This window comes from Anthonomus grandis, chromosome 6 (assembly GCF_022605725.1).
Source record: "Anthonomus grandis grandis chromosome 6, icAntGran1.3, whole genome shotgun sequence".
Taxonomy (NCBI): Eukaryota; Metazoa; Arthropoda; class Insecta; order Coleoptera; family Curculionidae; genus Anthonomus; species Anthonomus grandis.
The window spans coordinates 8208645-8230157 of NC_065551.1; the positions used below are offsets into that span (position 1 = coordinate 8208645).

The 21513-nt window shown below is 32.4% G+C and overlaps 1 protein-coding gene across 6 annotated transcripts in view; it reads right to left on the reverse strand.

Moving 5' to 3' along the window:
• LOC126737981 (tetratricopeptide repeat protein 17-like) overlaps positions 1-14014 on the reverse strand; it is a 212763-nt gene extending 198749 nt beyond the window's left edge. For 5 of the 6 annotated variants that reach the window (XM_050443125.1, XM_050443124.1, XM_050443123.1 and 2 more), the window contains exons 1-2: positions 13804-14013; positions 13568-13727 (exon numbers count right to left, since the gene is read on the reverse strand). In XM_050443125.1, coding sequence (XP_050299082.1) covers positions 13568-13727; positions 13804-13908 — 265 coding nt within the window. In that variant the 5' untranslated portion in view covers positions 13909-14013. Of the gene's footprint in view, positions 1-13567; positions 13728-13803 lie in introns of all 6 variants that reach the window. The other variant, XM_050443126.1, reaches the window with a different exon arrangement.
• Positions 14015-21513: the final 7499 nt, after the last annotated feature.

The window sequence follows — 21513 nt, forward strand, 5'->3', positions numbered from 1 at the left end:
TAGAGCCTTCATTGGGAGCACTAGTGTACAAGAAAAATATGTTGTTAAAATCTATCAAAATGTCAACTACAAAACTCATCCTACTTATTCCCTATAAAAGTTGTGAGCATCTACCAATTAAGAGCAAATTCCAGATTTTTAAGCCTTAAAACTAAGTAGAATCAATGCAAACGACATATTTGCAACAATATTAATTCAACAATAGAGTTCAACATAAACTGGATCTTGTGACGGACCTTGCGATACCATGGCTTGAAATTGGTAATTGCCTGATTTCTACTCGCGACTCTCGGACATTAATTGACCATGCTAACTCAAATTTAAATTTTAAACTGTCTTTTATTAAATAACATTCAATTATTAGGTTTATTTGTAGTACTACAACGTGATTAACGTATCTTTGGATTTGACGAAGAATTCTCGGATTCCCGGCTCATAAACAAAAATTATAACAATTTTCTGGACCGTGCCCAACAAAACACAACTTAGAACGAAACTATAATAAGCCGTGGATTAATAATATTAATAGTGAAGGATAAAAATAGCGAGTAGAATGAGACTTTTTATTTAAACGCCATAAAATATTTCCTAAAAGTGTATCAGCCACCGATATAATGATGATGCTTCTGTAAAAAATCTCATAAAATCAGCATATATAAGAATAGAATGGTCAAGATGATCGAAAGCTTTCGAGAAATCTGTATAGACTACATCAACTTGAGAATTATCATTTATAGATTCTGATATAAATTCCGTGATCATAATAAGATTAGTAGTATCTGCCCTTCATGAAGCCCTAGTGTCTATAAGATATTTTATAGGAAAGTATAATGCTGAATGAAGGACCCGCTGAAAAACTTTAGAAAAGTTGTAAATAAGTGTAACTGGCCGATAGTTATTCATAAGATTTTTATAATTTTTTTATGAACAGGAATAATTTTAGATTTTTTCCAGAGCAGAGGAAATTTTCCAGTTCTGAGGGCAAGATTAAACAACATTGTTAGGGGTTTACAAAAAGCATACGCACAGTCAAATATAAGAAATGCAGTTATTTAATCAGGTCCAACTATGGCTTTGGGCTTAACTGATTTTAAAGCTCTTAGTACTTCATTTTCTGTAAAAGATGTGATGTTAATAGTATTAGAATGTGAGTTTATATGAATGATCAATGTCTGATTTTATTTGTGTGCGTAAGTTGCGAAAGTTACTTAAGTCGTTGATTAGCAGAACGCTTATATTCTTTCCAGGCTCTATGTTTTTGTTTAATTAGTCTTAGTATTTGTGGAGTAAACCATGGCGGATATGTACGCTTTCTTTTCGAGGTTTTAGAAACATATTTATCTAGATAAGAATAAATTTTCTGATAAAAAAGACACCTGCATTGACATTCTCAACAGAGTAGAGCATATCCCAATTTATTTCCAGGATACTAGTGTTAGGTATTCTAAGATCAGCTTTTTGAAAATTATAGAAGACATTTTCTACTTTAAGATGATTGTGAAATTATTTATTAGAAATGGTTTTAAATTTTATAAGAAGTGAGGGATAAAAAATATACTCTTTTAACAAAAAATCGTGGCATCTTTCAACGGAACAAAACTCAGGAGTTGGCGAAATAACGAAATCTAGTAACCGCTCTTAAAAATTATATATTAAATTAAGTTACTGCATCTTTTCTATTTTAGTTTCTCGTATTATTATACTCGGTTAAGTTAAAATCACCAAACAATATTACCTTAGCCTGATAAAGATATGTTAAGGTCGCAAGATATTTATATAATAATTCGTACGTCTCAATATTTTGATTTGGGGGTATATATACGAGAATGGTGTATAGGCAGCTAGTGTCACTATTTTTATTCTTATTATGTCAACAATATTATAGATCGATTGAGGGAGCAATAACTTTAAATTAGAGACCGCAAAATTCTGCCTAATAGCAAGCATTACACGCCCCACGATTGTCACTCTTTCCGCGTATTTTCCATCGCATCTGTACACAGAATATTCATGTGAGAAAAGTTCTGAATCGGAAATGCTCATTTAGCATTTCCGATCACAAATGAATCATTTAGCCACGTTTCGGATATAGCAAAAATATCAAAGTCGCAGGTTAAAATTGCACTATAAAAAGATTATATTGTATATGTTTTCGTTCGTAGACCTCTAATATTCTAATAATAAATGCGAAGGTAACTGTGAGGCTGTTGCTGCCACCGGGCAGTCTGGGATAATTTAACAGACGAGTTGCTTGAAGAGGGAGATGCAAAGAAGACGTTATGGTGGAAGGGAGCGCGTGATCTTAGTTGCTACAGAATGGACTCAAAAATATTGCAAAATGCATGACAAACATATTTGTTCCAGACAGCGTGATTGGTGTCTATATCCACTTTAAATTTGTTTTTAAGAGAACAGCAGTTTACTCATTTATAATTGTTAGCACGAGATATGCAATCTTTAACTTGATGGGGTTTAGGCACAATTTCAAGTGGCATTATTTTTACAAAATTTAAGGTCTAAATTTTTAGTCTATTGTTATTTAAGACTATTGTATGTGATAACATCCAACTGTAGATAAGCCTGAAATATATTGGCGTTATTTTTAGTGGGCCAGATTTTAAAACGCTTAATACAAATGAATTAGTAAAAATATTATTATTTTGAGCCCTAATAAAGTTCTGGAGATCTTGCTTTGAATACTCTTTGAAAATCTGATAGTCCCGCGATGGTAACTTTTGGCTCTGCAAACTTAAGTTCTTGTATTTTATAGTCCTCTGTAAGTCTCTTAAGTCTTTTCTCTGCAAGATTCATAACTATAATAGAGCTAATAGAATCAGCTGTCAAAAGAATACCTCTATCTGCGATATTCCGAACTTTGCTTAGTTAAATGTTTTCGTGTGCTGGATTGATGTGAGTTAAGAAATCTGTCTTCGTCAGAGTGTTATCTTGATTAGTATTTTTTGGCCTAACAATTCTCGATTGCTTGTTACCGATCTCAACATAGCTTGGTTGAACAGAAGTTTGCTTTGGTTGTGTTTCAACAAGAATTCTTTTAAGCCTGGAATCCATGGAGTGTACAATAGAATCCATAACTGAAGATATATTTTCCTCGATGATGTCCTTTAAAGAGTACTTAATTACCTCCCAGGAAAGGGTTTTATTTATGGACTCTTTAATTGTATTTTTAATGTCCATGTCAGCAACATTTCTGCACATTGGGTAACACCAGTGTAGCCCTGGGACCGTAGATAATAAATTTGCTGCTTCACTGGGTATTCTCATACAATCAAGGTCATATCAATTTTGGGAGCTGGACGCTGATGCATTACAAAAACCACGCTGAGACATGATGTTTTGTTTCTGTCTTGCTCATATATACATAATAGAATCAGAACCATGCGACGTCGATAGATTCAGATTCAGATTCAGTATATATTACGGTAATTAACCAATTTACAAAATAAATATAGTATATAAAATATTCAACAAAATAAAATTTTATATGGCAATAAAGCACTCGAAGTATTAGTACTATCATTAAATATCTAGCATAAATAACAGATAACAGGTAACATCAATAAAATTAAATAAAATATAAGGACAACAATGGTTTAAAACAGAGTTCAATAGAAAAACTTCAATAGAAAAGAAGACACACTTTAAGCAAAGTCAAGATATAAAATTATATTGCACTTAAGCAGATTTTAAAACTCGTTGAAGTGAACTCAGAGAACAATGAAACAAATCTATACTGACACTATTTAAGTTAATCATCATTCTACCTATTGCACAGTTTTCACCATACAGTGTACGATGTTGTCAAGGTAGAATAATCTAGTCTGCCTGAGCACTGTAGTAGGAGGAACATTTAAATTAAGCTGACACAACAACTCAGGAGACTGTATTACATTGTTCATACAAGAATTATACAAGATACAAGAATCTTGTATGTTGTGACAATATCACAGTTTTTACGTCGAGTCTCCAACTTTTCAATGTTCAGCAATCTATACATATCACTGTAATTAATATCAATACAAGGAATATTAGGCTTGTAAGCAATGTATCTTATGAATTTACGTTGAACTTTTTCTAGACACATTATATATTTACCATAATAAGGTGACAATATACATGAATTCGACTCAAGTTGACTGCGAACCAATGAAAAATACAAAAGTTTGATGGAATCAATACTGCTGAAATCATGAGTGTGCCTCTTAATAAAACCCAACATTTTGTAAGCCTTATTACGCAGGTTTTCAATATTTTTTGAAAAAATTAGCCTGCAATCAAAAAGCACCCCAAGATCACGTATCTCTGATACCTTCTCAATAAGTGAACTCATTAGATGGTACTGATGAAATGGTGGACTAAAACTCCTGGTAAATTGAATATATTTGCATTTTTTAGCATTTAGGACCATTCTATTGTTCTTGCACCATAATTCAAATTTGTGAAGATCAGAACAAAGTTCATGATGTGCCAAGTTACTGTCTATAATTCTAAAAATCTTAACATCATCAGCAAAAAGCAACACATTACAATAATCAAAACAATGAACAACATCATTAATAAAAAGATTAAATAAAAAAGGGGCAAGATGGGCACCCTGAGGAACCCCAGAAGTCACTGGAAAAGGACTAGAATAAAAGTGTGAATTTTTAATGTTTGCTGATGACCTCAAACTTTTCTTGGTTATTATGAATGAACTCGATATCAGCCTCTTACAGAAAGATCTTGATGGCCTTTCTCTGTGGTGCCAAAATAATTTGTTGGATTTGAATATTAATAAATGCTTCCAAATTTCATTTCATAGGAATAAAAGTAGGATACGGCCAGAAACTTCAATTAAAGGATGTTGCTAAGGATTTAGGAACACTGTTTGACACGAAATTAAACTTCTGCAATCATATAGACCAAATAGTAGTAAAAGCTAATAGAATGTTGGGTTTTACGCTTAGAAATTGTGAGGGGTTATCATTGCAGGCTGTCAAATCTGTATATGTGGGATTGGTACGATCACAGCTTGAGTATGGCTCAATTATCTGGACTCCCCAGTATAATGTCTATAAGTCAGTACTGGAGAGTGTGCAGAACAAATTTTTAAAATATTATAACTACATGTTTAATTTGGATCTTATTGCTAATCATGATTATTCCCAAATATTGAATTATGTTTTGTTTTTGGATAAAAGAAGAACAATGTTTGACATCTGTTTTATCTATTATAAGTTGTTGAATGGTGTTATATCTTGTCCGGATTTACTTTCCCAGGTTAAATTTTCTATTCCTCAGAGAACACTTAGACAAAATAATTTATTTCATATTGGGTTCCATAGAACCAATTATGGTAAAAACTCTTTTTTGGTGAGATCTCTAGATTTTTTGGATCGGGAGGAGAGGCTAGATGTTTTTGGCAATTCATACGGGTCTTTTAAGTATTGTTCAATTAATATTTTTAATTAATATGTTGTTTGATGGGTAAACCAAGTGAGAATTTATGTTCCTAATCTGTTAGTTAATACAAAGATATTTTTTTTGTTTATTTACTTTAGAGTCTTTTTTTTTAGTTAAGTACTTTAACTCTTAATAGTTTAAGTAAGGATTATTAATTATTGACATAACTGTATTTTATAATTTATTTTTTTTGTAATGGGGGTTTCCCGTTAAATAAATAAAAAAATTAAAAAAAAAAAAGTTATTTATCTTTACAATCTGTGTTCTCCAGACAGATATGACTTCAACCAGGCCTAAAGACAACCACCAATGCCATAGAGTGGCAACTTTGCAACCAGGAGAGAATGATTAACCCTGTCAAAGGCCTTGGAAAAGTCAGTATATATGGAATCAACCAACATACCACTCTCCAAGGCCCCCAACAAAGCTGTTTGGTAAAGGAACAAATTAGTGGTAATGGACCTACCCCTGACAAACTCATGCTGCTTAGTTGAGATTATGTTTTTAAATTTCTCTGATAAAAAATCTGTGACAAAACTTTCAAGAACCTTTGCAAAGTGACAAGCCAGAGAAACAGGACGATAGTTTTTCACATCATCCCTCTGACCTGTATTTTTAAATATAGGAGTCAAATAATTTAACTTCCATGAGGTTGGAAATCTACCTGTCTTGAAATACAAATTATAAATCAGCCATAGTGGACGTGCCAAAGCAAAAGCACAGAATTTTATGAAGAGAGCTGGAATACAGTCAGGCCCAGGGCCCTTATTAACATTGACACTGGTTAACTTTTCAAAGACTTCAGATATTTGTACATGCATTTCATTAATATCAAAAGAACATGCAATATCAGGCTGCGTAAATTCCTGAACATCAAATTCGTCAGGAGAGTAGACTGAAGAAAAATATTGTGCAAATAAAGATGCTATTTCATGGCCATTTTCACCCACATCTAAATATTTCACAGTAGATGGAATACTGTTATTTTGTGTCTTATCTCTTATATATTTCCAGAAATATTTAGGGTTAGATTAGTCAGATTAGAATAGAATTGGATTTTATTAACCTATGTAAGTAGGAAAGTGTTGATAGACCACTCACCCCTATTCCTTTATAGTTCAAGAAGACCTCTATGAATTTTCAAACCTCTTGCACTTATTTACTTTACAAAATAGGCATTAAAAGTATTACAGATAGAAACATACATCTTAACAGGACAAGCGATTTGATACATTTTTCAATGTTAATATACAGATCTATATTATATCTTCTTATCCGCTCTAAGATTTTTAAGGAAGTTGTAAACGCTAGAGTGGTGAGCTAATATAACTCAATATGGCTTTCATCAGTAAATGGATGCAAAAGATTCAATAACAAATATTTCAATTCCTCCTACGTATATATTATATGATATGTTCTGAGTTTGCATCTAGCAGGTTTAAGTGCACAGTATTATACTTTTGCAGTGTTTTTTTAAACTGGAAAAACATAAAAGCGGTAAATTGGGCCAATAATTTACCATGTTTAGTTACTAATAAATCATATAAAAATTAATAAAAATAAATCAAAATACACGCTCCACAATATTTATCGCAATAGGATATTTTTAATATATAATTTTAGTTTTTTGGGACGATGTGTATATTTACCAGCCTAAAACGCGTTTATAGTTTCTTATAATAAACAAGAAGTTAAATTTATTTTGTGACAAGTGACCAATGGAAAAGCCTCTAGAATTATTACGCTAATAAAACATGTCAGAGATACGTCGCTGCAGTAATAAGCGTCCAACAAAGCACAATATACCAAGAGTCGTTCAACGCTACCGAGAAACAGGACAGCTGTTCAGAAGACCAGAACAAGGCCGCAAAAGAGAACTTCGGTACTAGATGACTGTTATTTGAGGTTAACGGGGCTAAGAGTTAGACACACCACCACTTGAAGGCTGCAAGGAGACCTGCTGGCTGCCCGTAATGTTCGATTTAACCTACCTAGTTAAGAATAGGCTTAGAGAAGCTGATTTACGAGTAAGACGTGGTTCTCTAGCTGACACTCTCAGCTAGAGAACCACGTCTTACCAGACAGCATCGAGTAGCACGATTGCAATTTGCTAGAGAACACGCAAATTGGAATATTCAGGATTGGTCCAATATTTTATTCACAAATGAATCCAGATGTTGCTTATAATCTTCAGACAAACTGAAGCACGTATATAGGCGACGTGGTGAACGACATGATCAAGTTAATTTTATTCAAAGGGAAAGCTTCGGTGGTGGGTGTATCATGGTTTTGGGAGGAATTTCTTTCGAGGGTCGCACGGAGTTAGTACCGGTGAATGATGAAAGGATTAACTCTGACAGGTATGACCCATATCTTAGAACCCCATGTAGTGCCCCCATGTAGTGCACTATATGCCCTTAATCGTTGATTACTCGGTGCTCGATAATGCTCGTCCACACGCTGCTAGAGCGGTTCGGCAGTACTTAGAAGATGTTAAGAGTCCCACCCTAAATTAGCTTGCACGTAGCCCGGACCTTAATCCGATTGAATATGTCTGGGACCATCTAGGCTGGCAAATTTAACAACATCCGAAACTAATAAGAATACTAGATACTCTTCAGAATGTTCTTATTGACTTATGGGAAAATATGCCACAACGGTACATTTAAAATCTGTTTAGAAGCCTTCGAAGACGAATGGAAGCTGTAATCAGATCCAGGGGCCACAATACACGCTATTAGAGTTTTATTAACTTGTTTTAATATTAATGGAGTTGAATAATTTTTTGTACATATTTTTTCGGTATATTTCTATACCGGATGGTGCGTCGCGGAGCGGAACATAAGAAAACCCATGTAAATTTTAAGGGGGTCAATTATTGGCTTCCCTGTACATTTTATAGAAAAAATGTAAGATAACTTTTTGAAGAGACCAATCTGACAAACCCTTGTGCAAAGTTTCAAAAAATTTTAATAAGTGAATCTTGAAGTATTTAATTAAATGTAATTGCAAAATTACCAAATTTTCGGTTCAGGTAAAACCAAACGGGCACCAGTAAAATGAATATTGTCACTGACGTGAGGAAAAGTGTCAATAAATCAGTGACAGTCGATATTTGAAAACAAGTATAAATTATTCAATCGACGAAAAAATAGACATAATTAAGTGGCATTATGCGGGAAACAGTTTTAGAGCAGTATCTGAAATGTTTTCAGTTTATTTCCCCACCAAGCCAAAAAAAAACATTTCTTGTATTCGGCTGTACGTCAGATTTGACAAAGCCTTATAACAAATTGTTTGCTGGTGTCTGGTTTTACCTGAACCGAAAATTTGGTAATTTTGCAATTACATTTAATTGAATAATTCAAGATTCACTTATTAAAATTTTTTGAAACTTTGCACAAGGGTTTGCCAGATTGGTCTCTTCAAAAAGTTATCTTACATTTTCTCTGTAAAATGTACAGGGAAGCCAATAATTGACTCCCTTAAAATTTACATGGGATTTCCTATGTTCCGCTCGGCGACGCACCACCCCGTATATCTTTTCGTTATATAAAATTTTGTCTTGTTGCATAAAACTGATTTAAAATAAATGTTGCAAAAGTTATATTTAATCGAAATTTAATTTTTTATATTAATAAAATTGTTTAAAACGGAAAATAAATTACAATATTTATTGAGCACTTTAAGATAGCACTTAAATACTTTGTTAACTAAGTATGCTATATATAACATTTATTATATGTTTTTCCTTTTAGTAGTAGGATATGAAATTCCTATCCAGGAGGTTACCAGACAACCTTTAATAAAATATAAATCCTGCAAAGGAAAACTTAAAATTTTATGTTTAATTATTATGATTTTGACTCCAACAAAAATACTTACTATGAAACTGTTCAACCCATAGTGTATTTATTAAAAATGGAACAATGTAAACTGATATATTCATATTAAGTAATAAATATTAAATATAAATCTAACACAGACAGCAATTATGTTAATCAAATTCATGAGAATAATTTTGAAAATTAATTAACATAAACCTAAATATGTAGACAAGGCTAGAGCAGCTAGGGCATTGAGAAGCCCACTAGCTGCAGCCACACAAGTTTATAAAATAATATAACATTTATAAAGTTTACTAGTGTCAAGCATTCCTTGACTTCTAACAACTTGCTTCTTTTAGGTATATCCAGGTTTAAAATTTCCCAGGTGGTTTCGGCTGACTTTGGTTTCGAATTGAAAAATAAATTACCATCTGGTGTTGAAGAAATACCTAGCTTTTTGGCTAAGGCTAAGGTTTTTATTTGTGTGCTGGCCGATCCACTGACTTACATATTAATCTTAATCTTACCTACAGAAAAAATTCCTGATGTATGGAAGATTGCCTAAATATCACCCATATTAAAAAAAGGTGATTCTGACCAGGTAGCCAACTATAAGCCAATCTCAATCCTCTGCACTTTTTCAAAAATATTTTAAATTATGTTGAATTTGTCTTAGTTCGACCATATCAGAGGTCTTACTTTGTCGATCAGCATGTTTATTTAAATGCCAATTTTGTACTACTAATTTGTATTGCTTTTCTAGTCGTACTTGTAAATCCATTGATCATTCATCATGAGCTCAGTCTCAGGTTGATGTCATATACAGTGTGTCCAAGGAAAGGATGTCCTATCATGGGCATCATGGAAAATAAAAGAGTTACGAAGATTAAATTAAAGAAAAGTTGCGCATTTTCAAGCCTAACAATATGGCATTTAGAAAGGTTTAAAATTCCGAGTAGTTAAACCGAAATATGCCGATTTCGTTTTTATTTTTTTTTGACGTTATTTTAAAGAGATATCGAAAAACAAAAGGCACTTTTTTATAGCCACTTTTTAAGCTCTATAAAGTAGCATTGAGAAATTTTCCGTAGAATGTTTCGATTCGGAGAAACCATCAACAACTTAATTTTTTTATATGGCGCGTATAAAATGTATTAAATAGCATATTTTGTTATGAATAAATTAATACAACGATGTATGACACAATATGATTCTGCAATATTTAAATTGGAAAAAATATGTTTTTATCAAATTCCTAATGATTTTCTCCAAACCCAGATAATGCCATCTAACTGTCGAATTTAAAACACTTCTTAATATATCAGGTGTAATGCTGTTGAACGCTTCAAAAGCGATCCTCCTCAGCTGATCTTCATATTCAATAACACGATGGTAAACAGCGGAGTTATGTCCGGCGAACAAGGGGGCCACAGAACTGTTTAATGTGTTTGTTATATTCGAAACAAGATCAAAGAATTGGAAATATTCCTATTGGACAACTAAAGAAAATATCGACTTGATTTTGAATATCTCACAGAGCACTCTCTAAGTGAAAATGAATTTGCTTCAATTTACATTGAGGGGTATAAGCATATATCAAGTTATACAAGGAAATTACATAAATATCTTAAAGAAAACTCATATTGAGGCATTGGAAAGAAGGAACTTAGTCAAAGTCTTAGTAAAAATGAACTATGAGATTGCTGGCATCGAAGTAAAGAGGATGGACCTGATTTGAATACCCATGTACCTCCCCTCAGTGGGTGACTTTATTATATTTATAGATGTGATAACTAGTCTTCTTGACATTTTAACTCTTAATAGTAATAATAATTTTATATGTATAACAGGAGATTTTAATATAAATTTTTATAATGTGACAGGCATGACTTATATGTATCCCTCATGTTTTGTATTCTTAGGGATTCTCACAAAAAGAATTTTATAAAAATGCAAGATAGTTGTTAATAATATCTTTGTTAATTTTGAGGGTATTTGAATTTTTATCAAAAACTATTCTTAACACTGTTTAATCAGACCATAAAGCTTTTCAAATTGAAGTTGAAATCCCTACCATACAACATACTAGCCAGACAAAATTTTTCATAAACCCATGACACATTATTCAAAATTTTGAAGGAACTGGCAAAGCCTATTTATCTTTTCAAAAACTTAAAAAGAACAGTTAATTGAAGTGTTTTGTTAATGGTTCACCATGATTTAATACACTCTACTTGCAACTATGGTCTTTTGACTTAGGGTCATGCACATCAGGCTAGAAGAATTTTTAAGTTGCAAAGAAGGGCTCTAAGGGTTGTGGAAGATCTGGGTTTCAGCAAATATAAGGTCGAAAGTTAACTATAACACACGGCAATTAAGTCTTCGAAAGATTCAATCCCTGAGACTCAATAAATCCCATATCTCAAATACATATTATGCCAAGTTTTTCAATAAACTTACAAATGAACTTAAACTTTTAAATGGAAAAACAATTTACTTTATTTGTAAAAAAACTGGTGGTGTTTTATAGCATTGATAAGTATTTGCAGGCAGGATTGTGAAAGCCCAGGGATAGTTTATGTACCTAGCAGGATATAATATTATTTTAAAAAAGTATTAAAGCCTCCAAAGTATTTAATTTCTTTTATGTTCTAAATGTGTATTTTTTCTATTTTAAACTTAAATGTGTAAGTTGTTTTTGATTAAAACTTTTTATTATATGATATTTAGAGTGTACATTTTATTGACGATTGTAAGATTTTTTTTGTAAAAATGAATAAACTTTACAGACCTAGGTTTGAATCTTGTAAGTACACCTAAGGTAGCATTAATCTAAAGCCCTAATACTCCACAAAGTGAGATCTATCAAGTAGGTACCAATAAAACAAATTAATTAGCCTGGATGAAATGCTATAGCAATTTAATTTATTCAATAAAATATTGTGATAAATATTATCAAAAGGTTTGTGACAATCGTGTGTCCAAGAAAAGGATGTTTTATGTATCATGGGGATCCTGGAAAACAAAAGAGATATGAAGATGGTTAAATTAGAGAAAAGTTAAAAGCACATTTTCAAGCCTAACAATATGCCATTTAGCAAGTTTGAAATGCCAAGGAGATATGCTTAAAAAGCCAAAATTTTCTGATTTCATTTTTATTTCTTCCTGGCATTATTTAAAGAGATATGGGAAAACAAAAGACACTTTCTTCCACTTTTTAAGCTCTAGAAAACATTGTTGAAAGGAGTTTTTTTATATGGTGCATATATCACAATAATAACCTTAACATCTTTACTAAAAATAAATTATATCCTATTGGCCTATTCCCAATTATCTTAAAAAAATTCTACTAGGCTATAAAAAGACTTGCATTTAGGAAGTCTTTTAAGGACTTTTTAAAGCAAGGAGGCCTTTATAGGCTTTTATGCTCCAGAACATAAGGGAATCGCATGTTCACTTTTTGAGATGTGCATTGGAATATTATTTTGTCTGATATTATAATGTTTTAAGGAGCCATTATCTTCAAGATAAGATTTATTCTTTTTTATATATTAGGCAAGCAAACTCAACAATAAATAAGCATCAGAAGTTAAGTATTTTTAAATCTTTAAATAGAGATCTACATGAGTCCAGTGGAGTTTTATCTAATGGCTTTTTTTAAATGGCTTTTGCAAAACAAACAGTTTAAACACAGAGTTAAAAAGCCCTTGACTAAAGCAACCCCAAAATGCTATTCCATAGGTGACTTTTAATAAGAAAAATAAACTGATTTTGTAGCTTGTAATCTCAGTTTATTTGAAACTACTTTAACAGCCTAATATCCTCTAACAAATTTTTGCCTCAATGCTGATATATGGTCCAAAACTTCAGTTTACCATCAAAAACAATTCCAAGAAATCTGTTACAATTATTCACTTCCAATTCATTGTTATAAATCATTAACAGATCTGAACAAAAACTATGGGAGTAAAACTAAAGGACCACAAACTATAAGAGTTTCTTATTGATTCCACCTATGTCTTAAGGTCTTGGCATTATTAGATTACTAGAATTAACTATATGTTGTATTGCAAGTTGAGATTTTAAACTCGCATGACTTTTTTTTAGGCTTTAAACGAGAATGTTACCTTTATTTATACTAAAATTAAAATATAAGAACATAATATATATTATCAATACTGTATGTCTAGTTTATAAAACTGCTGATAAAATAAGCATACAATATTGACTATTTGTTGTCATATAAATAATTATGTACGCAAATACTTTTCAATCCTTACCAATGTTGGAATTTTCTTCAATATCACACCATTTCTTCTCAATAGCAGTTTTCCGTGACACAAGATCCTCATATAGCTCGCTTATATCATTTTTGCGATTTTCTTGATCCAAAAGTGCCAGGAGATCATCAGGTTTTCGTAAATCAAACGGTGATCTTAGCTATAAAGTTTTTTTGATATGCATCAATTACTTTTAAAAGATATTAAGCCTTTAATGTTAAAAATGTATTACTTACAAAAGCTTGTATTTTTCCACTTTGAGTTACAATCCAATGATTTACTGCGTGTAGTTCACCTAAATAGGTAACAATGAGATAAAGAAATATTAGTGGTTCTTTCATACTAAAGGAGAAAAGCTAATTAATTTTACGAAATTATCGACATGAAATTGAAAACTTGTTGAATCAACAAAAAAAACAATCACCAAAACAAAGATAAATGTGACAGACCAAGATTGACATTGACGGGGTGACATGACATATTACTTAGACTAGGAAAGAGAGAAAACTCTCTTTCTTTATGATTTATATATTACAAGACGTTTTCAAGAAGATATGAGGAGCGCTACAAAAGATAAGAGGAGACTCGCAGCAAAATTTGCGTAATTCGAATTGTCTTTATAACGATTATCCTGTCCTTCTGCTTACCCTTAACCAAAGAACAAATCCTGCATACCCAACTAACGCAAAATAAACTCCTGGACAAAATTATCCACTTGATTTTTAGAGATTTTTTTTTAATAAAGATAAAAAAAATGAATAATAAGCATTGTTAACTATGCATTATCTATTAATAAAAAAAATGATATTCTATTTATTAAAATGAGATTTAAGTAACTAAATTCAACGCAAGGAATAAACATGGATTTTCACTAACTTCAATTTTAATACAAAAATAAAACAATAGACCCAAGAAAAACAATAATGAATTCTTAATATCGTGTATTGCCACCTCTAGCTGCAATGACCGTTTGAAGTCTTCGCGGTATTCCTCGCATCAAATGTTGAAAACTTTCCTACGAAATGGTTTCCCACTCCTCGTGAGTAGCATGTTCCATGAGAGAGCATAAACATAGTTTTTGTCCAGGTCTGCCTTTTGTATGAGAGAACATATATACCTGTTTTAACTGATATTTATTTTTATTTTAATTTTCTTGACAAAATAATCAATGGTGCGATAATTTTGTCCAGGAGTTTAATATCTTATTCAAAAATATCACCATGCAAACTTCTTTTTCAAACATTTACTGCTTTTTTTAATTTAAAATATTATATTCAATATTTAAAAATTATCCCAATCCTCGAAATAAAATGCTTATATTCTCTGTCTGTTTAAAAACATCAACTTCGTCGACAATAGTAGCTTTATGCATTTATTATAGGTATAGATCTCTTTATTTGCAATATTGGTACTTTACCAACCTTCATTAACTCTCGTAGTCAAACTGTAATAGATATGACATCATTCATCCCACTTAAATCAACCTCAATCGTTAACTGGCGTATCTCTGACGAAGTTTTCATGTCAGATCATCGCTGGATAAATTTCAGGTGAAACTGCGATATCATATCCTCTAAACTATATTGAGACTCTAGAAAAATCACGAAGTCTCTTTACCATAATAAGTGAGGCCTACTGATATATTTTCAGAACTTTGGTAAAGCTTCGGTTTGGTGAGCCAAGAACTGGAAAACCTAAGAGCAGAGTCAAGAAAAGCTTTCAGCAAACCAAAAAAATACCAGAGTAAAGGAGGACCGGCACCTTTATCGGAGCCATCTCAATCAATTTAAGGTTGTAAGACAAAAGCAGAAAGAAGCATGGAGAACGTAGTATAGGTAAATAGAGAACTACATACAGGGTGTCCGAAAAGTCAACGATAATACTGAAGGGGCTGATGGAGCAACTCATAAGCACCCAGAAAAACATAAAATGACCTTTGTAAAAAATCGATGGTTTTCGAGATATTGGCACTTTAGTGGAAGTCACAAAAATCCTACTCTTGGATCAGATTTTCGATTGTCACGCCTTAAAAATAGATATTTTTTAGAATCTCTTTTTAGCTATGCAACACTAAATAGCCATTTTACTAATCAAAGACAAACATTAAACTAAACGGCCAAAAAATCTAATAAGAAATTATTATAAAATAAAGTATTACTTATTTTTATTTTTTAAACTTTGAATTTGACCGCTCATACTGGACCGAAAAATTGTACGGCAACCCGGCTAATACCTTAAAAAGTTTGCTCATTTAATCTACATTTTAAAATTACCTAAATGTTTTTTTAACAGTTTACTATTATTGTGTTATAGTAAAAAATAACCCTAATTCACCTTATGATATCATTGTAAAAAAATTAAAAAAATTTTTAAGTTATGTTTAAAATGTTTTTATTTAACTTAAAAATTAAAAAAATCAAGAGCGAAGGTAATTCTTATCACCATAGCAATAAACAACAAACATTTTTGGAATTTAGTTTGTTTACAGTATTCCGTGAACTAACTACTTTTTTGCGTTTATCCTAACGTTTCTGTTACCTTTTACTTTGGATTTGTTTTTGAGTTCATTTTCCTGTGGACTGTGTTCTTTGAGCTGTTTGTTCTATTGGTTGATCGCCCTTGCCGTATACCGCCCAAGAATATGCAAACATGCATCTCATTTATGGTGAATGCAGAGGAAATGCTCTGGCAGCATCTAATCTTTATCAAGAAAGATATCCGAGTTTGACCCGATATCCTGACTATCGTGTTATTACTATTAATGTTCACCGCTCATATTCCGAAGGCAGATTGCCTCATGCCCCTGTTCGAGAGGGAAGACCTCGTATTGATTATGTTGATCAAGTTTTAGAAGAAATTGAAAATGATCCGACTACTTCGTCACGAGCAATCGAAAGAAGAACAGGGATACCGAAATCTGTAGTAAACGACATCACTAGGCGATTTCAATACCACCCTTATCATGTTCAACGAGTGGAAAGCCTACTGCCTCGAGACTACGAACCACGCCTACAATTTTGCCGCAGAATGTTGCAAAAAAATCAAGAGGATCCGAATTTTTTAAATAATATACTGTGGTCGGATGAGAGTACATTCAAAAAGGATGGCTTTATGAACATGCACAATTTGCACACTTATGAGTTGGAAAATCCCCACTCCATTCGAGAAGAAAGGTCACAGTACCGATTTAAAGTAAACTTGTGGACCGGTATCTTGAACGGACGTGTAATTGGCCCATTCGAATTACCAGAAAATTTGAACTGGCAGGCTTATTTAGATTTTTGTCGAAACAATCTACGAATTCTTTTAGAAGATGTTCCTTTGGCCAGTCGCCGAATAATGTGGTTCCAAAATGATGGTTGCCCGGCACATTATGCCCATGAAGTTCGTCGGTATTTTAACCAAACATACCCCCAACAGATGGATCGGCAAACTTGTTCCAATTTTATGGCCTCCCAGGTCTCCAGACCTAAACCCCCTCGATTTTTTTTACTGGGGTTGCATAAAATAAAAGGTTTATGTAAGACCAATAAATAATATTGCTGAATTACGGCAGCGAATAAATGTTGCAGCCCAAGATCTTAACGCTGCCAGGAATGCAAGATGGATCAATAGGTCATTTATTATATAAAAGATGCCACGCCTGCATTCGCATTGGTGGTAGACAGTTCGAACATATTATTTGATTTTTAAGTTTTTTTTTAAGTTAAATAAAAATATTTTTTGAACATAACATAATTATAAATTTGTTTTATTTTTTTCATAAGGTAGATTAGGTTTATCTTTCACTCTATCACAATAATAGTAAAGCTTTTTTTAAAACATATTGGGTAATTTTAAAATTAAATTAAATGAGCAAACTTTTTAAGGTATTAGCCGGGTTGCCGTACAATTTTTCGGTCCAGTATGAGCGGTCAAATTCAAAGTTTAAAAAATAAAAATAAGTAATACTTTATTTTAGAATAGATTTCTTATTAAATTTTTTGGCCGTTTAGTTTAATGTTTGTCTTTGCTCAGTAAAATGGCTATTCAGTGTTGCATAGCTAAAAAGAGATTCTAAAAAATATCTATTTTTAAGGTGTGACAGTCGAAAATCTGATCCAAAAGTAGGATTTTGGTGACCACTAAAGTGCCAATATCTCGAAAACCATCGATTTTTTACTAAGGTCATTTTATGTTTTTCTGGCTCCGTCAGCCCCTTCAGTATTATCGTTGACTTTCCGGACACCCTGTATATCGATGATTCGAGACTTCAAAAGGCTCTCAATAAAGACGGAAGTAGTAGTGAGAAGTAGCTTGTTAGCGGAAAATAAACAAGCTACGTAGAAAGTAGGGCACATTTACTGCCAACCTCTAAGAAATCACGGAGCACACTATTGGCTATAGACTTTCCTGATTCCCCCTCTAGATTTACGAAGGATTAGATACAAGTACTTTATACCTAATTTATCCTCGGAGGCGGATTGGTTACTTGCCAGTCGAATAATACACAAAATAAACTGAGCACTCTTATTATTCCCTCCCTTTAATTCTGCAGGACCTGACGCCATCTGTATAGCACTACTTCAGTGGGGCCTGGAACGTTAAAACCGTCTTTGGCGCTAAAATACAGGCCTTAGGTATACAGAAAAGTCAAAAATGTATTTCTTCCTAAAGCAAAGAGGCTGAATTATACAATTCCCAAAGCTTATCATCCTATTAGACTATCATGCTTTTATCATGCTTTTGGTTGAAACCCATGGAAATGCTGTACGAAAGATATATAAGAAATGCAATCCTGACATCCTATCTGCTTCATCCTAATCGATACGCATACACTCCAGGGAGATCAATAGATTCTCCCTTATACTCAGTTATAGGGCGAGTAAAGAGGTCGATGGACCGCAAAGAGTTCACCCTTTGTATTTATTCATTGAGATTAACGATGCATTTGATAAAACAAACTTCTGTAAAATAAGCTAGTTGCTAAACATTAGAAACACCCCAGGCACGTTGATGAAATGAAATTTCAACCTGCTTTCCAAGAGAATTATACACATTAGTGTCCAAGACGTCAAAATTAGGGAGATGATATTCAGGAGCTGTCCGCAGGGAAGAGTGCTATCACTTCTACTTTAAAACATGATTTTGAACAGTGTCATCATCCTCCTGAATAATAACCACCAGCACTTAATAGCCTACGCAGATGACTTAGTCATTCTACAGCTAGGTAAATTTCAACAATTGCTTTGCAAACAAATGCGGGCGGCTCTTCAAATCCCCAAATCATTAACCTCAAAAAAACTGAGATGTAGCTATTCACCAAAAAGAGGAGATTACATCTTTTCTGGCATCCAAGCTATCAGGCACTTATTTAAGTTATGCATCGGAGGTAATGTATCTAGATCTGACACTCAATAGCGAAAGCAAAAAAGCTTACAATGATATGCTTCCGCTCTAGTGAAATGAACATGCAAAACGACAAACTCGCTTTTGATACTGGAGGCTCCAGTTGATCTTGCCTCAGCAATCTTTGCTTTTAACAACTTTCCTACATGGCGCTGAGTATTCTTACTTTGCCATTTTTTTTATACTCTCCTATGCCTTCTATTAGTCAGGGAGAATTTTGAGAAGCTTATAATACATGCTGATATTCACTTGCGCTATACCACGAATGTATTTGACAGATTGGAGGCTCTTAATTAAATGATCTTTAATCTTCCTAATAGCGAGGAAGACCTACCAAGACATGAAGGTCTGTGAGATAAATATATAGAGATTATATAACATTTTTTTTCCTTTAATTGAGACATTTATTTAGTTTTATATGATTTTTGCGGTGGTCTGTTGCTAATAATAGTTAATAGTACATAATATATACAGTGCGGCTCTTAATAGTTTCCCCTCCCTTCTTTTATCTTTTGAATGCGTTTATATAAAAATTTTGAAATTTGGCACACATCATTATCAACCTAAATATCAAAACAACTTTTTGGTTCTTAGCTCTATTTACAAAACTTCAAAATGGCGACGAAATGTCATTTTAAAAAATAAAATTAAATAGAAAGGGAGGTCATGCGATATATCGTTTGAAAGCTCTTACTGAATGCTTTATAGTGCTATAATATTAAATCATTACTTCTATTTATAGCAAAATGGCAGCCTTTCAAAATCTTATTTTTTGCATTTTTATTTCTATTTCAAATAATTAAAATTTAGGTAACACAGAGATGTAACTATTTTACAACATACCAAAGATGTTGAAAATATGCACCATTAACTTCAAGGCAGTAAAATAATTTATTATATAGTTATTGGACAACTCATTTCAAACATTTTAAAACCTTTCTTAAGACAACTGGTAATGTGATTTGTGAACTTTAGCTTGACGTTTATCATTAAGCTTAGATTTTTTGTTGAAACATAAAAGAGACAAGTTTTCCATTAAGAATTAGTTGGACATGATCTAAAACCGCCCTTCTGCTATTATCACTACAAAATAACATTGCCACGCTCTTGCTTAGATTTAATTTAAGAGAATGATTTGTCGAGACTCTATTTACTAGAGCAAGGTCAGCATTCAAACAAAAATTAGCTCTTTCAACATTACTAGCATTAAATGACAAATATAATTGTGTGTCGTCCGCGTAGAGGTGGTATTTACAGAATTGCAAATTATCCATGAAAGCCGACGTAAGAATGCTATACAATAAAGGATCCAGAATGCCATAATTTAAGGGATTATTATTTTTAGGTGGCATAATAAGTGGCAAAATAAAAGCAGACTTCCAAGATTTTGGAAAGTAGGAGTTTAACAAACAACTATTTATAATATGGGTATAAATGGTATTATAAATGGACAAAAAAGAATTATTAATGTTGTGTTTAAATTATCAGGTCCAAACGCCTTAGATTTAAGTTTAATAATTAAATTTGATACTAAACTGGCGGAAACTTCTGATTAGATTTCTAAAAATTGAAGGTTTCGTTTGTCGGAGGAGTAATATTAGAAGTTAAATGACTAAACCAGTCATTAAGTTCATCGACTTTTTTTAGATGTTCGGGAATTTCTTTCGATTTGTAATTTATGATTTTTACAAGTTTTAACAGTAAGAGGTGCGTGAATATCTAGTTTATTAAGCATATGGTTAGTGAGGATAGAAACTTTTTCATCTTTAGTACAATAATTTGATGCCAGGGTGCACTTTCTAGGTCAATCTGAAAATTACCTAAGTTAATTCGTGTTAAAGGTCTGTAAGAAAACGTATTGTTGTTGTTATTTAATTTATTTAGTGGTAGATTATACTATGTTAAAAAATGATCCGATATATGTATATTCATAATACCAGAGTCAACTAATATCTTATCCGAATTAAAGCATATTAGATCGAGGAGAGTTAACGAACTATTAGAGACTCTCGTTGGTTCAGAAATATACTGTTTTAAATCAAAAGTCAATCAAGAATTCCATTTAAGTACTCGACTCCAACTTAAGCATGTCTACGTTTAAGTCCCCAAAACAAACATTTTAACACATAATGTGTTAAGATTTATTAAAGTGTCTTAAAATATTGCCAAAAATTCACTATAATTTCCCCTTGGCGGCCTATAAATAACTCCAACTATAATTGTTTCATTCTCAATTTTTACTTTAACTCATAAGTTCTCCATTGCATCAACAACATTAAAGTTTACAAACAAACACGCAATGTTTGTTTGTATCTTAGCCATCTGAAGAAGTCTTAAATCCGAGACGAACGTTGCTGTAACAAGTAAAGAAAAAGTGAGGCTGTATTTTTTGGAAACATTTTATTTATAAAAACTATATTCTCGGCCTGGAACCTTCCTCCAACTATGTTTTGCAGATAATTTAGTGTTATATTCGGATAATCTTGAATCGGATAAACGAGTGATATTGCAGAACCTGCCAGAGGTGTGTGGAAAAGTCGAGATTAATATCATTTTTA